Source organism: Numenius arquata, chromosome 7, assembly GCF_964106895.1.
Source record: "Numenius arquata chromosome 7, bNumArq3.hap1.1, whole genome shotgun sequence".
Lineage (NCBI taxonomy): Eukaryota > Metazoa > Chordata > Aves > Charadriiformes > Scolopacidae > Numenius > Numenius arquata.
In genome coordinates, this window is record NC_133582.1 from 6,476,212 (window position 1) to 6,490,180 (window position 13,969).

Below are 13,969 nucleotides of genomic sequence, written 5' to 3' on the forward strand. Positions count from 1 at the left end.
GAAAATTGTCTCCCATGGGAGGGACCCCACGCTGGAGCAGGGGAAGAATGTGAGGAGACCTCCCCCTGAAGAGGAAGGAGTGACAGAGACAATGTGTGATGAACTGACTGCAACCCCCGTTTCCCATCCCCCTGCACCGCTGGTTGGGCAGGAGGCAGAGAATTCCGGAGTAAAGTTAAGCCTGGGAAGGAGAGAGGGGTGGGAGAGAGATGTTTTAAGATTTAGGTTTTACTTCTCATTATCCTACTCTGATTGTGATTGGTAATAAAATTAAACTAATTTCTGCAAGTCGAATCTGCTTTGCCCGTGATGGGTAACTGCTGAGTGATCTCCCTGTCTCTATCTCGACCCACGAGCCTTTCATTCTATTTTCTGTCTCCTGTCCAGCAGAGGAGGGCAGTCATAGAGTGGCTTCGGTGGGCACCTGGCATCCAGCCAGGGCCAACCCACCACGCTAAACAATTTTGAAATAGCTACTGTTCCTTAATGCACAACAGGTGCAATTTCAAATTTGGAATATTATTTTCATTGGACAGCTATAAATAACTTCTCTTTAAGTATTACTTCTGTGGGGTTCTGTGCTTGGCTTTGTGTACCAGATCTTGCGATGCCCACAGCTTCCTGGATATTTACAAACCAAACAGCTCCTACTGTTAGGACAGAAGTCCAAACGAGGTTTGCTGTCAGTGAGCAACACCTCTCAGCTAATGCTGAACATTGGTGTCGTGGGGTTGTGACTGTCCACCTAGTTACAATTTTTTCAAGGATGGAGGTAACTGTCAACATTTCCAGCATTTCCTTTCATCTGCCACTGTCCCAGCGAGCTGCTGTTCTAGCCCAGAAATAATACCTTCACATAAGTTACAAGTAATAGCACGAATTAAACTCTACATTTCACCACAAGAAGGTGAAACACAAGGTACAGACAAAAACTAGTCGATAATAAGGTGTATTTTATAGCACCTGGGAACATGCTATTTTCTCTAAACATGCTAAGCGTGCTCCGCGTTTCTGTGAACAGCTAAATCAAACCCCTGAACTGAATGACACAGAACACTGACTTTTGTATTATTCCACTGAAATCAGATGGGGTTTCTGTTTCAGCTTATAACCAGCAGAACTTCACTGTTCTCTCAGCCCAAAAACTTAACTGGGTGTGCAGAAGACTTCACAAAGCTACTATTTAAGTGGAATCTAAGCATTCTCTCTTAAATGGGTGCAATTCCAGATGCATTGTAAGTTTTTCACAGTTTTTTTAATGCAAAATAGTGGATTCTCATAGATCACCTAGGCTGAAGCGTTTTGTTGAGCAACTCAGCAACTGAGGCAGACGTCAGGTTTGGGTGTAAAAAGCTTAACTTAAACATAATGTACTTATGTAGTCTCAGGGAGGAAGAGGAGGAATAAACACATTGTAGCCGTGCAATAAAATTACTCAGGTGCAATGTAAAACCACTATTATGTACTTTCCCTCACAACCTGGAACTATGATACCATTGAAGTGGAATTCTGCTGTTGATTCCCAGCACAGGAAAAAAAGAACTGAATCAGTTCTAAAAGGTCTGCTAGTATCTAAATACATACATTTTAAATACATATGCATACAGAGAACTTTGAGTATATATTAGTAACACAGCCTTTGCAAACATAGAGAAACAAACCTCCAAAGGCTGTGCATGGTAATGATCTGTAGGATCCTTCAGCTCTGCAGCCTCTTTCATCAAACGTTTGACAGCTGAAAAAGCATAAGACATGAAAATGAAGAAAAAAAATTAATACACATTGCATACAAAAATACACAAACATTTCTTGAAGAGCTCCCTTCAGCTAACTGATCTGTCAGCACATCCCAGCTTCTTCACTGGAGTTAACAATCCAAGTCACAATATAAATTACTCATGTTGAACACATCTTAAATGAGTTATACAAGCACAAAGTTATGAAAAATACATTGCATGGTCAGAGTTTCTCAACACTAAACACTGGGACTAAATTAGTTTTACATTATTAATTGCACCAAAGACACGAGGAAAAACATGGGTGTCATTAACGGAGTTTCAGACTTTAAATACAAGGTGTACAAGACTAATAACCTCAATATTTTATTATTAAGGACATCACGTGCATCTTTGAACAACTGTTGAAAAGCTTTATCCTGACACCTCCCATGACTACTACACAACTACTCCCTTAATTATTCCAAAGGAGGTCACAACGCAATTTGAGAGAAACCAACGCAGCGGTAGTACGGGGAGATGAAGTTTTATACTAGATTTGAAAATGCATATGCCATAGGCAGAAAAATTTACCCAGGGCCTTTGTAATTTGAACCTTCTGCTAAGTGTGGACACGCAGGTATTTTTCTATCTTAAATTCAGGACAGTCATTAGTTACCCTCTCCAATCTTCTACTTCAGAACCACCAGCATCAGCTCTATTTTCTGCATCCCCTTTTTCCTTCCCCTTTAGTGAGTTCTGTTACATCACTTGTCCTGCCAGGTGCCCTCATGTGCATCATGCATTAACGCCTGACAAAGAACTCAACCTAACTGAAGAGCTGACTACACATAAGAATTACAGAAAGGAAACTCAAGGATGCCGCCTCATGAATAAGGTTAGGTAGAAAGGTCTCACTCCCTCCTACTTACTGGAAAAAGTGCAAATACCAGTTACCTCTTTAAGCAACTACATAGGAACAGGATTCCTTAACCCATCCTCCACACTCAGTTCAAACCATGGATGTCCCTCCCACTACGTAGTTACCTAACTACGAAAAACAAAGCCTGCCCAATTTTCCTTCTACTGTAAGCGTAAAGATATGGTCAAAGCGTGAATCGTAGTTCCTTGATTTACAAGGCCTGGCATCACCAGCTGTCTGAGTGTGCTACACAGCCCACAGTCTCCAGGGCTTTACTCACTTTCATGATGCTGTGAGGGAAGCTACTCTAACCTTCCCACAGAGGAACCTACTGTGAAAAGTTCTTTTCCTCCTTCGCACTTCTTGACAGCTATAAACAACAGCTCAAAGTTTGAGAATTTCACTTCTTACAATCCAAAAAGCAGACAGATTATGTGGAGATTTGCTGCTGCCAGTTGTCCCAATTCTGCTGCTGCCAGGGGGAGGCGTCAATTAAACACCCTGCAGAGCCCACAACGTCACATCACCGGCAGCAGCGCCCAGGCTCCACTGAAAAACACTTTGCCTCTTTCATCTGCATTAAGGTTTACGAGTTCATTAGCGAGGAATAGTAAGAAAACCAGCCTGGATCAGAAAGGTCTTCAGACCCAGCATTGCTTCACAGCCAACAGGCCTGGGCACTTGCCTTCAGAAGAAGAGTGGCACGTACCCAGATGAGCTCATTCAGGAGTGAACACCTCATGAAGCAAAAAGGTTACCATGAGAAAACTAAGAACGTATAGAAGGAAGCCTAACGAAGACAGAATAGTTGTGGACAAGGCAGACAACTCTGTTACTGAGATTTCCCAGACAAGGGACCAAGATAGAAAATAAATACAGTTCCCCCTCTATCAGCATCACATGCCGTTACCAATGTTAACTGAAGGAAAGCTATTAAAGCAAAAAAAAAAAAAAAAATTTAAGACTGTTCTACAGAAGTCTACCAACACTCAGTCTACCAGCCTAAAACTGGGCACAGGATCTTTGGCAGTGCCCATCAGCACTTCGGATTCGTCCCAAAAGAAATAACCTTTTGACCGCTTTAGCTCCAAGGCTGTTCCCTGGGTGCCGAGTGCCAGCAGCTGGGAGGCAGAAACAGGGAAACCAAGGGTTTGCGCTGAGAAGTAACCGAGACAGCAGCCACATGGGGACAACAAGCAGGTGGGCTCCTGTTTGGTAGAATTTAAAACTGAAGCAGTTTAAAGCATGTTTTTTTTAACATATTTATGTATTTATTTAACAGTGACGGTGACACTGCATGTATTTTTCCATAGCATTACCTTATTCTCAAGAAGACAGTCTACAGGTATTTTAAGAATCACAGAATGGTTAGAGTTGGAAGGGACCTTAAAGATCATCAAGTTCCAACCCCCTGCCATGGGCAGGGACACCTCCCACCAGACCAGGTTGCTCAAAGCCCCATCCAGCCTGGCCTTGAGCACTTCCAGGGATGGGGCAGCCACAGCTTCTCTGGGCAACCTGGGCCAGGGTCTCACCACCCTCACAGGAAAGAGTTTCTTTCTAATATCTAATCTGAATCTCCCCTTTTTCAATTTAAAACCATTACCCCTCATCCTATCACTACATTCCCTCATAAAGAGTCCTTCCTGTCTCTCCTGTAGCCCCCTTCAGGTACTGGAAGGCCATTATAAGGTCTTCCTGGAGCCTTCTCCAGGCTGAAGTGAGCATAAAATACGCTGAAAGAATATGAAATATTATTCCATGCTTGGAGCATGAAATACACCAAAATATACAATTTAGGTTTTGTATACCATAAAGATAATTTGCTGCTAAGAAATTTTTCAGTATTAAGCAACCTAGGATATCTTAAGAAAAAGAAGCACATGCATATGAAAACAGGCTGAGAGAGCTGGGGTTGTTCAGCCTGGAGAAAAGGCTCTGGGAAGACCTTATTGTGGTCTTCCAGTACTTTAAGGGGGCTTGTAAGAAAGATGGAGAAAGACTTTACCAAGGCTGTTAGTGACAGGACATAGGGCAATGGTTTTAAACTGAAAAAGGGCAGGTTTAGATTTGACATTAAAATGAATCTTTTAATAATGAGGGTGGTGAGACACTGGCACAGGTTCTCCAAGGGAAGTTATGGAGGCCTCATCCCTGGAGGTGTTCAAGGCCAGGCTGGATGGGTCTTTGAGCAACCTGGTCTGGTGGGAAGTGTCCCTGCCCATGGAAGGGGGTTGGAACTAGATGATCTTTGAAGGTCCCTCCCAACCAAAACCATTCTGTCGTTCTATTTCCACACTGCTGAAAAATGCCAACTGTCAGGCTCCGAGTAACAGCCTGGGATGTTAAAAGTTCATTCTGAGAACGTGTGATCCAGAGAAGAAAGCATTAAATGGTTTCTTCTTTAAGCATAGCTGCAGCATTCATGAACACAGTCCCTCCTCTGGCTACTGAAAACTGCAATGAAAGAAACAAACGTAATTCACAAAGTGCCTGCAACAAGTACAGGACGTTCTTATCCAGACTTCATTAAAAAGAGTTTTGATGCAAAATATGGTATTTCAACCCACTTAAAAATCACACTGAGTCATCTGAGCAAATGTTTGGCAATGGCAATTCTGAAAAAAGAGAACGGTTTGTGCCCATTCAAAATAAAGAATTGTAAACTGTCAATAAAGTCAAGAAGTATCACTAGTTCAGCCAAAAAAAAAAAAAATTCAAATCAAGACACTCAATTTGTCAAAGTCAGGTTTTAGAGACAAAATAAAAAAGGTATTTTTTAACGCAGCATGACTGTCAGCCTGAAAAATAATCATGCTTTCACTGGTACACTTGGCAACAATTTATTGTAATGTTCACTGACATTAAATACTGAGGAAATTAAGTTTCTGGGCTAGTTTCTATGCTCTAGAGAGCACAGGAGAGCTCCTGCCCTGGCAGGCAGAAGGCAGGCAGGGGGGGAAAGGAAAGAGCAGGTGCTACGGGGCCAGAGGCTCTGCCTGACAAGTTGCGACTCCCTCCAACACTCAAAAACCAGGACACCGTTACAAGTTTCCTGAAGATCTGCCACAACTTGTCTACAAAAGGCAACGGTACTCAGATACAGGAGCTCAAGAGGAGAAACAGGCCTGGCGAGGGGAACGGTAAAGTCGGGGTTGGTGACACTGTCACCAACCCCAAGTCAGGAAGCAGGAGGAGGGTGGTCTCAGTTCAGCAAGGCACAGCCCCTAGCGCTTCATCACATGAAGAGACAGCATCTCGTGCACACCAAGATGATTGCAGGATCACCAGTGAAATAAATACCTATTTAAGTGATATGGGTTGTGTGTGACTGTATCTTCCTCAAATGGATAGCAACCATTTCATTCCACCAATTTTCAGTTCTCTTGTTTGAAAAAGAAAGTACATAATAAACAAATAAATAAAGGAACCTGAACCAGCTGGCATAAAGCTAGAGATCTCCTCATCTTTCAAGTTGACTTATTTGATATGGAAAAAAAAGGAACAAAACAACCTGACAGCTTTTATTGCTTCAGCAAATGCTTTCTACTTTTTTTTTTTTTTAATGGCTGCTTGTTGTTTTGTTGTTTGGTTTTTTTTTCCTTCATTTTAAGGAAGATTTAGAGGTCTACTCAGGAGAAATACAGAAAAAGTAGTAATTTTTTCCCATGGTTCTGCTGACCGAGACAGCATAAATAAGGATGCAATTTACTTACCAAATCCAGGTTTTCCAATGAATTAGTAAAACTCTTATAAAAAGTTTCTCTGGAATGAAGGGGCTTATAACTACTCAGCCCACTTAAGCTATTAATAAAATATTAAGTAATCATCTTTATGTGTTTGCCTATTAATGATGCTACTATCTACATTTAGGAAAAATATTAGACAATAACATTAGAAAAATAGGAAAATTGAAACCATGCAATCAATTTGAGACAAGCATCAAGGCCCTTCAATTAGATGGTGTGTATGTTGGGGATGACATTTTGGGGAAGTTTTTTTTAAATCCAGCTGGCTTTGGTTTTTCCCCCCTCTGCTCAATACCCGACTACTGAGCCAAGAGTGCCTGAGCCATGGCTGGTATAACCACCGAGTGACTTCGGAGCTCACAGTGCCCCGTATCACCTGCCAAACCACCACCACCAGTCCCCTCAGCAGCCCAAAGCACCCAGGAACCCATTCACCCAAACTGCCTGTATTTACATTCAAAAGAAAATCCCGTTTACTAAAGGTCAGTTTAAATTTCACACAAGGGCAAAAATAACAGGAAACCACAGTCAGTCAGTAGCTCAGCTGCACAAAGACTGGAACACACCATAAAATTAAAAAAAAAAAAAGTCAGGATTAAATTTGTATGTAAAGTACATAGGTTTTCTCATAAGATGACAACACTCAATGAGCTTTGACAAAAAAAAAAATCCTTTTAAGTGATGTGGTCACTAAAGTATGCAAGAAAATGGAGAATTATCAAATACTCTTTGATATGCAGGATGGCACTTTCTTAATTAGTGTTGCACTCTCTAGAGAATAATTTATCAAATCTATGCATACAGAGACTTGAACAGGTTCACAGCGACCTGCACAGCATCACTAGCTGTGTGCCACCTACTCCACTGTGGATCTGATTTTCCTCGACAATTTAGAACCTATGAATGATATGCGATCATTGGTGAATTAAAAACAATAAAAGGGGGAAAAGGAGACCTTGAGACAAAAGTACCCGGAAATATAAATTACTATCCTTTTGAAGAATAGTCTAAACCAGTATCTGTTTTAGAAATAAACCCATACTACCATACTTCCAAGTGAGCTCCACATTACTAATGCTATTCTCCTATATCTCTGCATTTCTTGTCTTCATTCACTTTGCCCCCAACTTTCTTAACCCTTCTGAGTTCACATCTATCTTTAAATACATTTTTGATTTCCTGTATATATTTTTGTATGTCATTTCACACAAATGTGACTATATTTTCACAAAAATCTGCATAGCAGTTTATAGTAATTTATTTTGAATCAAGACCACATTTACAGTTCCATTAGGACCAAGATACCCAATCTTTCTTCATTTAAAGAAAAACAAACACCAAACAAACCACACATCCCAGTCACATCCATCCAAATTAAAATCCCTGGAAGACACACGAAACTTCCAGTTGGGCAAGTCCTTAAACCAGTGATGAAGAGAACATGCTACATAGCCTGTTTCTTTAAAGCTCTTTTCCAAAGCTTTCCCTACTGCTTCTGTCTCCAATGGGACAGCGGACTACACAAATCTTTGCTCTGACAACTCAGCAACAGAAGTGTGTAGAAACAGACATACTTGCAACAGACCGTGCAAAGATTTCCAGATTTTTCAGTCTTCTGGAACTAGAAAGCCAGCAGTAAAAGCAACTCCTAACGCTAACCATCCTCCCCATACTGCCAGCGACCACCTTATCAAACCTACACCCTCCAGTACTAAAAGAATGAGTAAAATTAAGAAGAGTTAAAACTTCAGTCTCAGGTGAACAGCATCACCATTTTAAAGTCATATCGACTGAAATCTACTTTAGTTTCAACATTATTTTAAACACCACAATCTGTGGAACACTATTTTTCCACACTAGAGAAGCGACACTTCTCCGTCTAAATAAAAGCAGAGACAACGAAGCTGCTCATCATTCACTGCTTCTCTGATGGTCTCCACTAGTCAAGTTCCCTTTTTATGCTGACCTCATGGAACAAGACAAACAAATTATTTTTACAAAAGGGAAATGTGCAATTGCAGAACACTAACAACTGTCTGGGGCAGCCATAAATTGCTTTTATTTTAAAAGGTTCCTTTGACTTCTGCTACAATAACAAATGGAAATACTACTTCCCAAGAGACAGGCCAGCTGCTCTACATCTTCAGGGTCTCAGATACTTCGTTTCCCAACACCCACAAGCCTCTCGAATAGCAGCTTTATGCCTCCACAGCCTCACGTACATACGTATATCCTTTAGCAAGACCCACAAGCCTCCTGCACTCATATAAAGTATTGAAAACAAACAAACAACAACATAAAAAGAGAGAGAATAGTTTTAATAGTCTATTCTCTCTTTCCTCTCACCCTTAGAAATGACAGACCTTCCCTCAGAGCAGCAGGAAGTACAGGGCTCTTTCTGTAGTTACAATTGTGTTTTCACACCTGTTCAGTCAACACAAAGGGAGATAAAACTTATCAAACCTGAGGTGCTTGTGAACACACTAAGATCAAACAACGTCTTCAGCTTTAATTTTTAACATCCACTCAACTTTTTATTTTTATTTCATACCCGGAAGATACTAAGCAGCACAGCACCTACTGGCTATTTTCCATTAACTGGTTTTTATTAACAAAGAACTGATGCATGGTTGTTGACAAGGAATACTTCTTACTTGTTAAAAGTATAGCGTGGAAAGAGGAGTGTAGTTTGTAGGAAAAGCAGTAAGTGTATTGAAGATGACAGCTAAGAGGATCACAATCTCGCCACGTTATGTTCCCTGTGTATCTAAGATCCAAAAGCACCATCCCTGGGCAGCAGAGGCAGGACACGCTCCACGCCTGCCTCCATCTGTGTGCTCTCCCTCCAGTGCCCTCACTAGCCAAATTCGAGATGAGGAGGCCCGCTGAAAACAAACAAGAAAACCCTCCCAAAACAAAATAAAAAAGCATTGTTGTTCGCGGACTCCGTGTGAGTGACTGTAAATAGCTGTTCGTAATTCTTCAAGTGTGCCTGTGTTAATACCCTCTCAGAAGACTGGTAACAACATCCTACGTGAAAGAGGGAGACTGTCACTACAAAAAACAGTGACTACGAGATTTGGTGTCTGATCCTGCAGCAGGCTATGGGTCACAGCTCTTGAGGAAAAAAAGTAAAGAGGTTATTCCAAGTAGCTGTCTTATAAATTTCAGAAAATGGGGATGTTCCTGAAGCATGAAGAGGATGAAGCCTGTGCTTTAGTCAGATGAGCTTTAATATTGATGGGAGAAGTTTATCAGCCATATGGTAGCAGGCTGATATACATTGACTAATCCATTTTGAAATCCTAAGACAGAAAATAGCTTGCCCTTTTACAAGTGCCAAAACAAGACATAAAAATATGAAGCAACAGCTTAAAAAGCTTTGCCTCATTGAGGCAATCCAAAGCAGCTTGAAGCGTGGAATGTGAAATTTCTTCCCTTCCAAAATTAATGGTTTTTGGGGAAAAAAAAAAAAAATAAATAAACACGCAAACATGTTCGTAGATGGTGTGAGGAGCCAGCTTCAGGTGAATGCCCCCACACCTCCTTGCCCTTATAGAGGGTGACAGGAGCCAGCAGCAGCTTAGCACAGCACCCTCACCAAGCCCAGACCTGCAGGACATGTACCTATGGAAAACCAAGAGCTGCCAGAGCACCAGCTGCGCTGCCTCTCATCAGCAGAGACACGGCGTGCAGGGGAACAATTTGTTCCATGCTGTGGAGAGTTACTGTCTTTTAGATATATTGTGATGAACCAACATTACCTGGAGAAACTGGGATAAGGAAGAAGGTGAATATATTGACTAGCAGCAATTAGCAGCAGGACAAAGCTCCGTAGCAATATTGCTCTTGATGTGGTCTACGTGAAAGCACACAAAGAAAGGCACTCTAGAGCCTGACTGATCCTCATTGATCAATCTGATCTAGCACACCTACTCACAAAAAGAGGGATCCGGGTAGCAATGTATCACCACAGAAGGGCTGCAGCTCCTCTACAGCAGAATTTGGCTTAAAAGGAAGATCAATAAAAGCACAGGTTTCTTTTAATGAAATCTAAACCATGTTTTCCTCTACGATATCTAAGTATCTAAAGGGTGGGTTGAAGGAGGAGGGAGCCAGACTCTTTTCAGTGGTTGCCAGTGACAGGACGAGGGGCAACGGGCACAAGCTGGAACATAAGAGGTTCCACTCAAATATGAGAAAAAACTTCTTCACAGTGAGGGTGACAGAGCCCTGGAACAGGCTGCCCAGGGAGCTTGTGGAGTCCCCTTCTCTGGAGATTTTCAAGACCCGCCTGGATGCAGCCCTGAGTAACGTGCTCTAACATGCTCTGGGCAATCCTGCTTCAGCAGGGGAGTTGGACTAGATGATCTTTATGGTCCTTTCCAACTCTAAAAATTCAGTGAAATTCAGTGAAATTCAGATATTTCTGATATAGCCTACGATAAGCATTAAAATAACTTATACTAAAACTGTAAGGAGTATTTGCTCTCTTTAAAACTACTGAGCAGACAGAAGTCACCATCTCTACCCAGAGTTTGCTCAAGTCCAAAAGCAGATTTCAACAGGAGAAGTCTCTTGTGCAGGTACAAACCGATTATTTTCTTCACTCTGTCTCCAGACAGCACATTCCAAATCCCTAAAGCTGACCAGGACCTTAAGGTTAGCAGCTGGATTTTTGCTCTATTCAAGTCAGAACAAGAAGAGCAACAGGCACGAGGACAGCTACTAGTTCTAAAGCCTTAGAGGGCTCAGTTACCAAAATAAACCCTTCAGTCCACAGATGACACAACTATTTGAAATAGGAATTTGTTTTTAACGTATTTCAGTGCATTTACATTAATTGAAACCACGTTAATATTAGAACACTCTACACTTCCATTTTAAGCCTTCAGTTGAGTGGCAAGTGTAAGATACCATCATTAAACTGCACGTGTAACTGTAACAACATAGGAATTTGTAAAACAATTTAATAACTGTTGGAGAAACAGTATTTCTTTTCAATCTGTTTTGGTATTTATTCAATACCTTTTTGCTCATCTTTTTTAATGAAAGATTTCATCATGCATATTAAGTTACTATAGAAATAAGTGTTTTAAATCATATTGTGAAGATTTAAAAAGGGATTTAAATAACTTATAGAATTTCAGCATCCATGTGGAAAGAAATAATTTAATACATTAATAAGCTATAGAGCATGTTTAATTTAGGGAAGAAATATCGACCCACTGTATCAATCATTCACCTTTGCCAAGTAAGGTTCATTTTGCTACGGAACAGCACAGGTACTGAAAATCAATTCCCGTGAAGATAATTTTCTCTTGAAAAGAAGGGGAACTAGTAACAACACAGGGGAAGGATGTTTCTAAATTAAACCACAAATATTTGCCCTCTCCACCCAGGTCCCAGAAGCACATCATACAGCACACCACTACTATTTCCAGTGACGTGGCAAACCATAACTAGCGAGCGCGTTCAAGTGGCCTTGTAAATTCACATATACAACATTGCCAGCGCATCTCCTTAAAAAAAAAAATAAACAAAAATCTTCTTTCCCGGTATTTTAAACTATAGCGAGCACATCATTTGCATTGTGATCTTTCTTATCTTTCAGTTATGCAACTTGGGTGTGAGGGCAAGGGACATAATTTAGCAATAGACACATCATCCAGGAGGCATGTTTTGTAAATAAGCTTGTCATTCACCTTTGAAAGGCACAAGTCATCAAAACGTTAAGTTTCTCCCCACCTCCCACGCTGGTTATAGGACAGTATGATGGAAGAATAAAGCCACTACTCATCATAATAACATGAAGCTGATAATACCTACTTCCCAAAACCGGATTTAGGGGAAAGCAGGGGCAGGACAGCGACCGACACACAAACTCAAGTAGCCCTTACAAGCTGTGGAAGAAGTTTAGCTTCAGCAGTGACGAGCCTCTGGCTGTGTCTGCAGCTCCCAGGAGGGGAAGCCTCCAGGGCGATGAGGTCCCTGAGGGACCCCACCTGTCCTCAGTTTCCCTTCCTAGGAAACAAAACCTTCCCTTCCAGCGCTGTTCCTCAAGACATCTCCCACACCTCTTGAGGCATCCCTCTCATTTCCAGGGTTCAAAAGAAAGCCTAGGAGTTACGAGGCATGAATTTTAACACAGAACCCCAGGAAAACCACACACACGTGCCTGTAAACACAGCATGTGCAGTGACACTTGTGTAGAACAAACTTACGCCACATGAACCAAGCTATCCTTGGCAATCTGTCCCCTCACTCGCACCTACTCGGAAAGGAGGCGATTCCCAGGGGAACAGGGCACGGCCACCAGACCAGAAGTTCAAAGGTAACGCTTCCACGAACCAGCAAAACCGCGTGGGCGCTGACACACACACACCCTCCCCAGGCACCCAGAGTGTTTTGAACCGAATTACAGCTCGGAGGGCGTTTTCAACACTGGGAAGCTGAAGGGACCCAGCCGGCCTCCGCCTGAACGCCGACACCTCCCCGCGGCCCAGCTCACCCGCGCCCGCGGGCACCGCCGCGGCCCAGGGCCCCCATCCCTCCCTCCTCCCCACCGCGGCCTGGCCCCGGCCGCCGCACCTGTCCCGCCGCCCCCCCGGCAGGCGGCTACCGGCCCCGGTAGCGGCCCCCGAGCCCTCCGCGAACGGCGGCAGCCCCGGGGCGGGCACACCGCGCCAGAGGCAGCGGCCCGGGCAGCCCGCAAGGCACGGCCGCGTACCCCGGCCCGGCCCCGCCGACCCCCGCCCGCCCGCGGCCTGCGGGAGAGGCCGGCGGCCGCCTCCCCGGGGCCTGCCGGGCCGCCTACCCGGGCTCTTCAGGTTGTAGCGGGCCTCCATGGCAGCGGGCACCGCTCGCTCCTTCCGCGGCGATTCCGGCAGCGGCGGCCGGGACAGGGGGCGGAGGAGGAGGAGGAGGAGGAAGGCCGGGCCCGGCCCGGCCCAGCCCAACCCGCCTCGCCTCGGGAAACTCCCCTGACGTGGCAGCGACGGCCCCGCCGTGACCGCGGAGGGAGGTACCTGCCGCGCCGTCTCCCCGCCCCGCGGCCTGGCCCCTCAGCGGGGCCCGCCCAGGCCGGGGCCCGGAGTAGGCAGCGGAGGCGGGGGCGGGCGGGTGAGCCGCCGGGGGTAGGGCAGGCCATGGCGAGGGGTGGAAATGCGTTAAAATTCACCATCCTTCTCTGCCGCAGCGGGGAAGAAGGAGACAGTTTCCAGCAGCCGTGGTGTGACGCTGGGGGCCCCGCGGCAGAGCCGGGCCGGGCCGCCATGCTGCAAGCACCAGGCCTCAGTTCTGCTCGGTGCCTGCGACAGTGAAAATGCCTCCCCATCTCCCCTTTGCATTGAACCGCAGAGGTCATGGGATGAGGTGCCCCAAGGCCTCACAGCACAAGGAGGTTGGTTTGAAAGCTGGGGAGATTAGAAAAGGGGCTTCCAGGAGCCTGCAGACCCACTGCCCAAAAGACTTAACCGTGCTGTCAGGCTTAGTAGCATCTTGTTTGGTGGTTTTCAGGGTCATGAGAGGCTGAAATAGTGTCACACACCAAGGACTATTATTACTTAAGGCAAGAATTAATC

General features: G+C 44.1%; 1 protein-coding gene across 1 annotated transcript in view; it reads right to left on the reverse strand.

The window, feature by feature from the left end:
- The window catches only part of UBE2J1 (ubiquitin conjugating enzyme E2 J1), a 31,309-nt gene extending 17,915 nt beyond the window's left edge, over positions 1 to 13,394 (reverse strand). The window contains exons 1-2 of the mRNA XM_074151056.1: positions 13,204 to 13,394; positions 1,662 to 1,735 (exon numbers count right to left, since the gene is read on the reverse strand). Of these exons, the coding sequence (XP_074007157.1) occupies positions 1,662 to 1,735; positions 13,204 to 13,234 (105 nt within the window). The 5' untranslated portion in view covers positions 13,235 to 13,394. The remainder of the gene's footprint in view (positions 1 to 1,661; positions 1,736 to 13,203) is intronic.
- Positions 13,395 to 13,969: the final 575 nt, after the last annotated feature.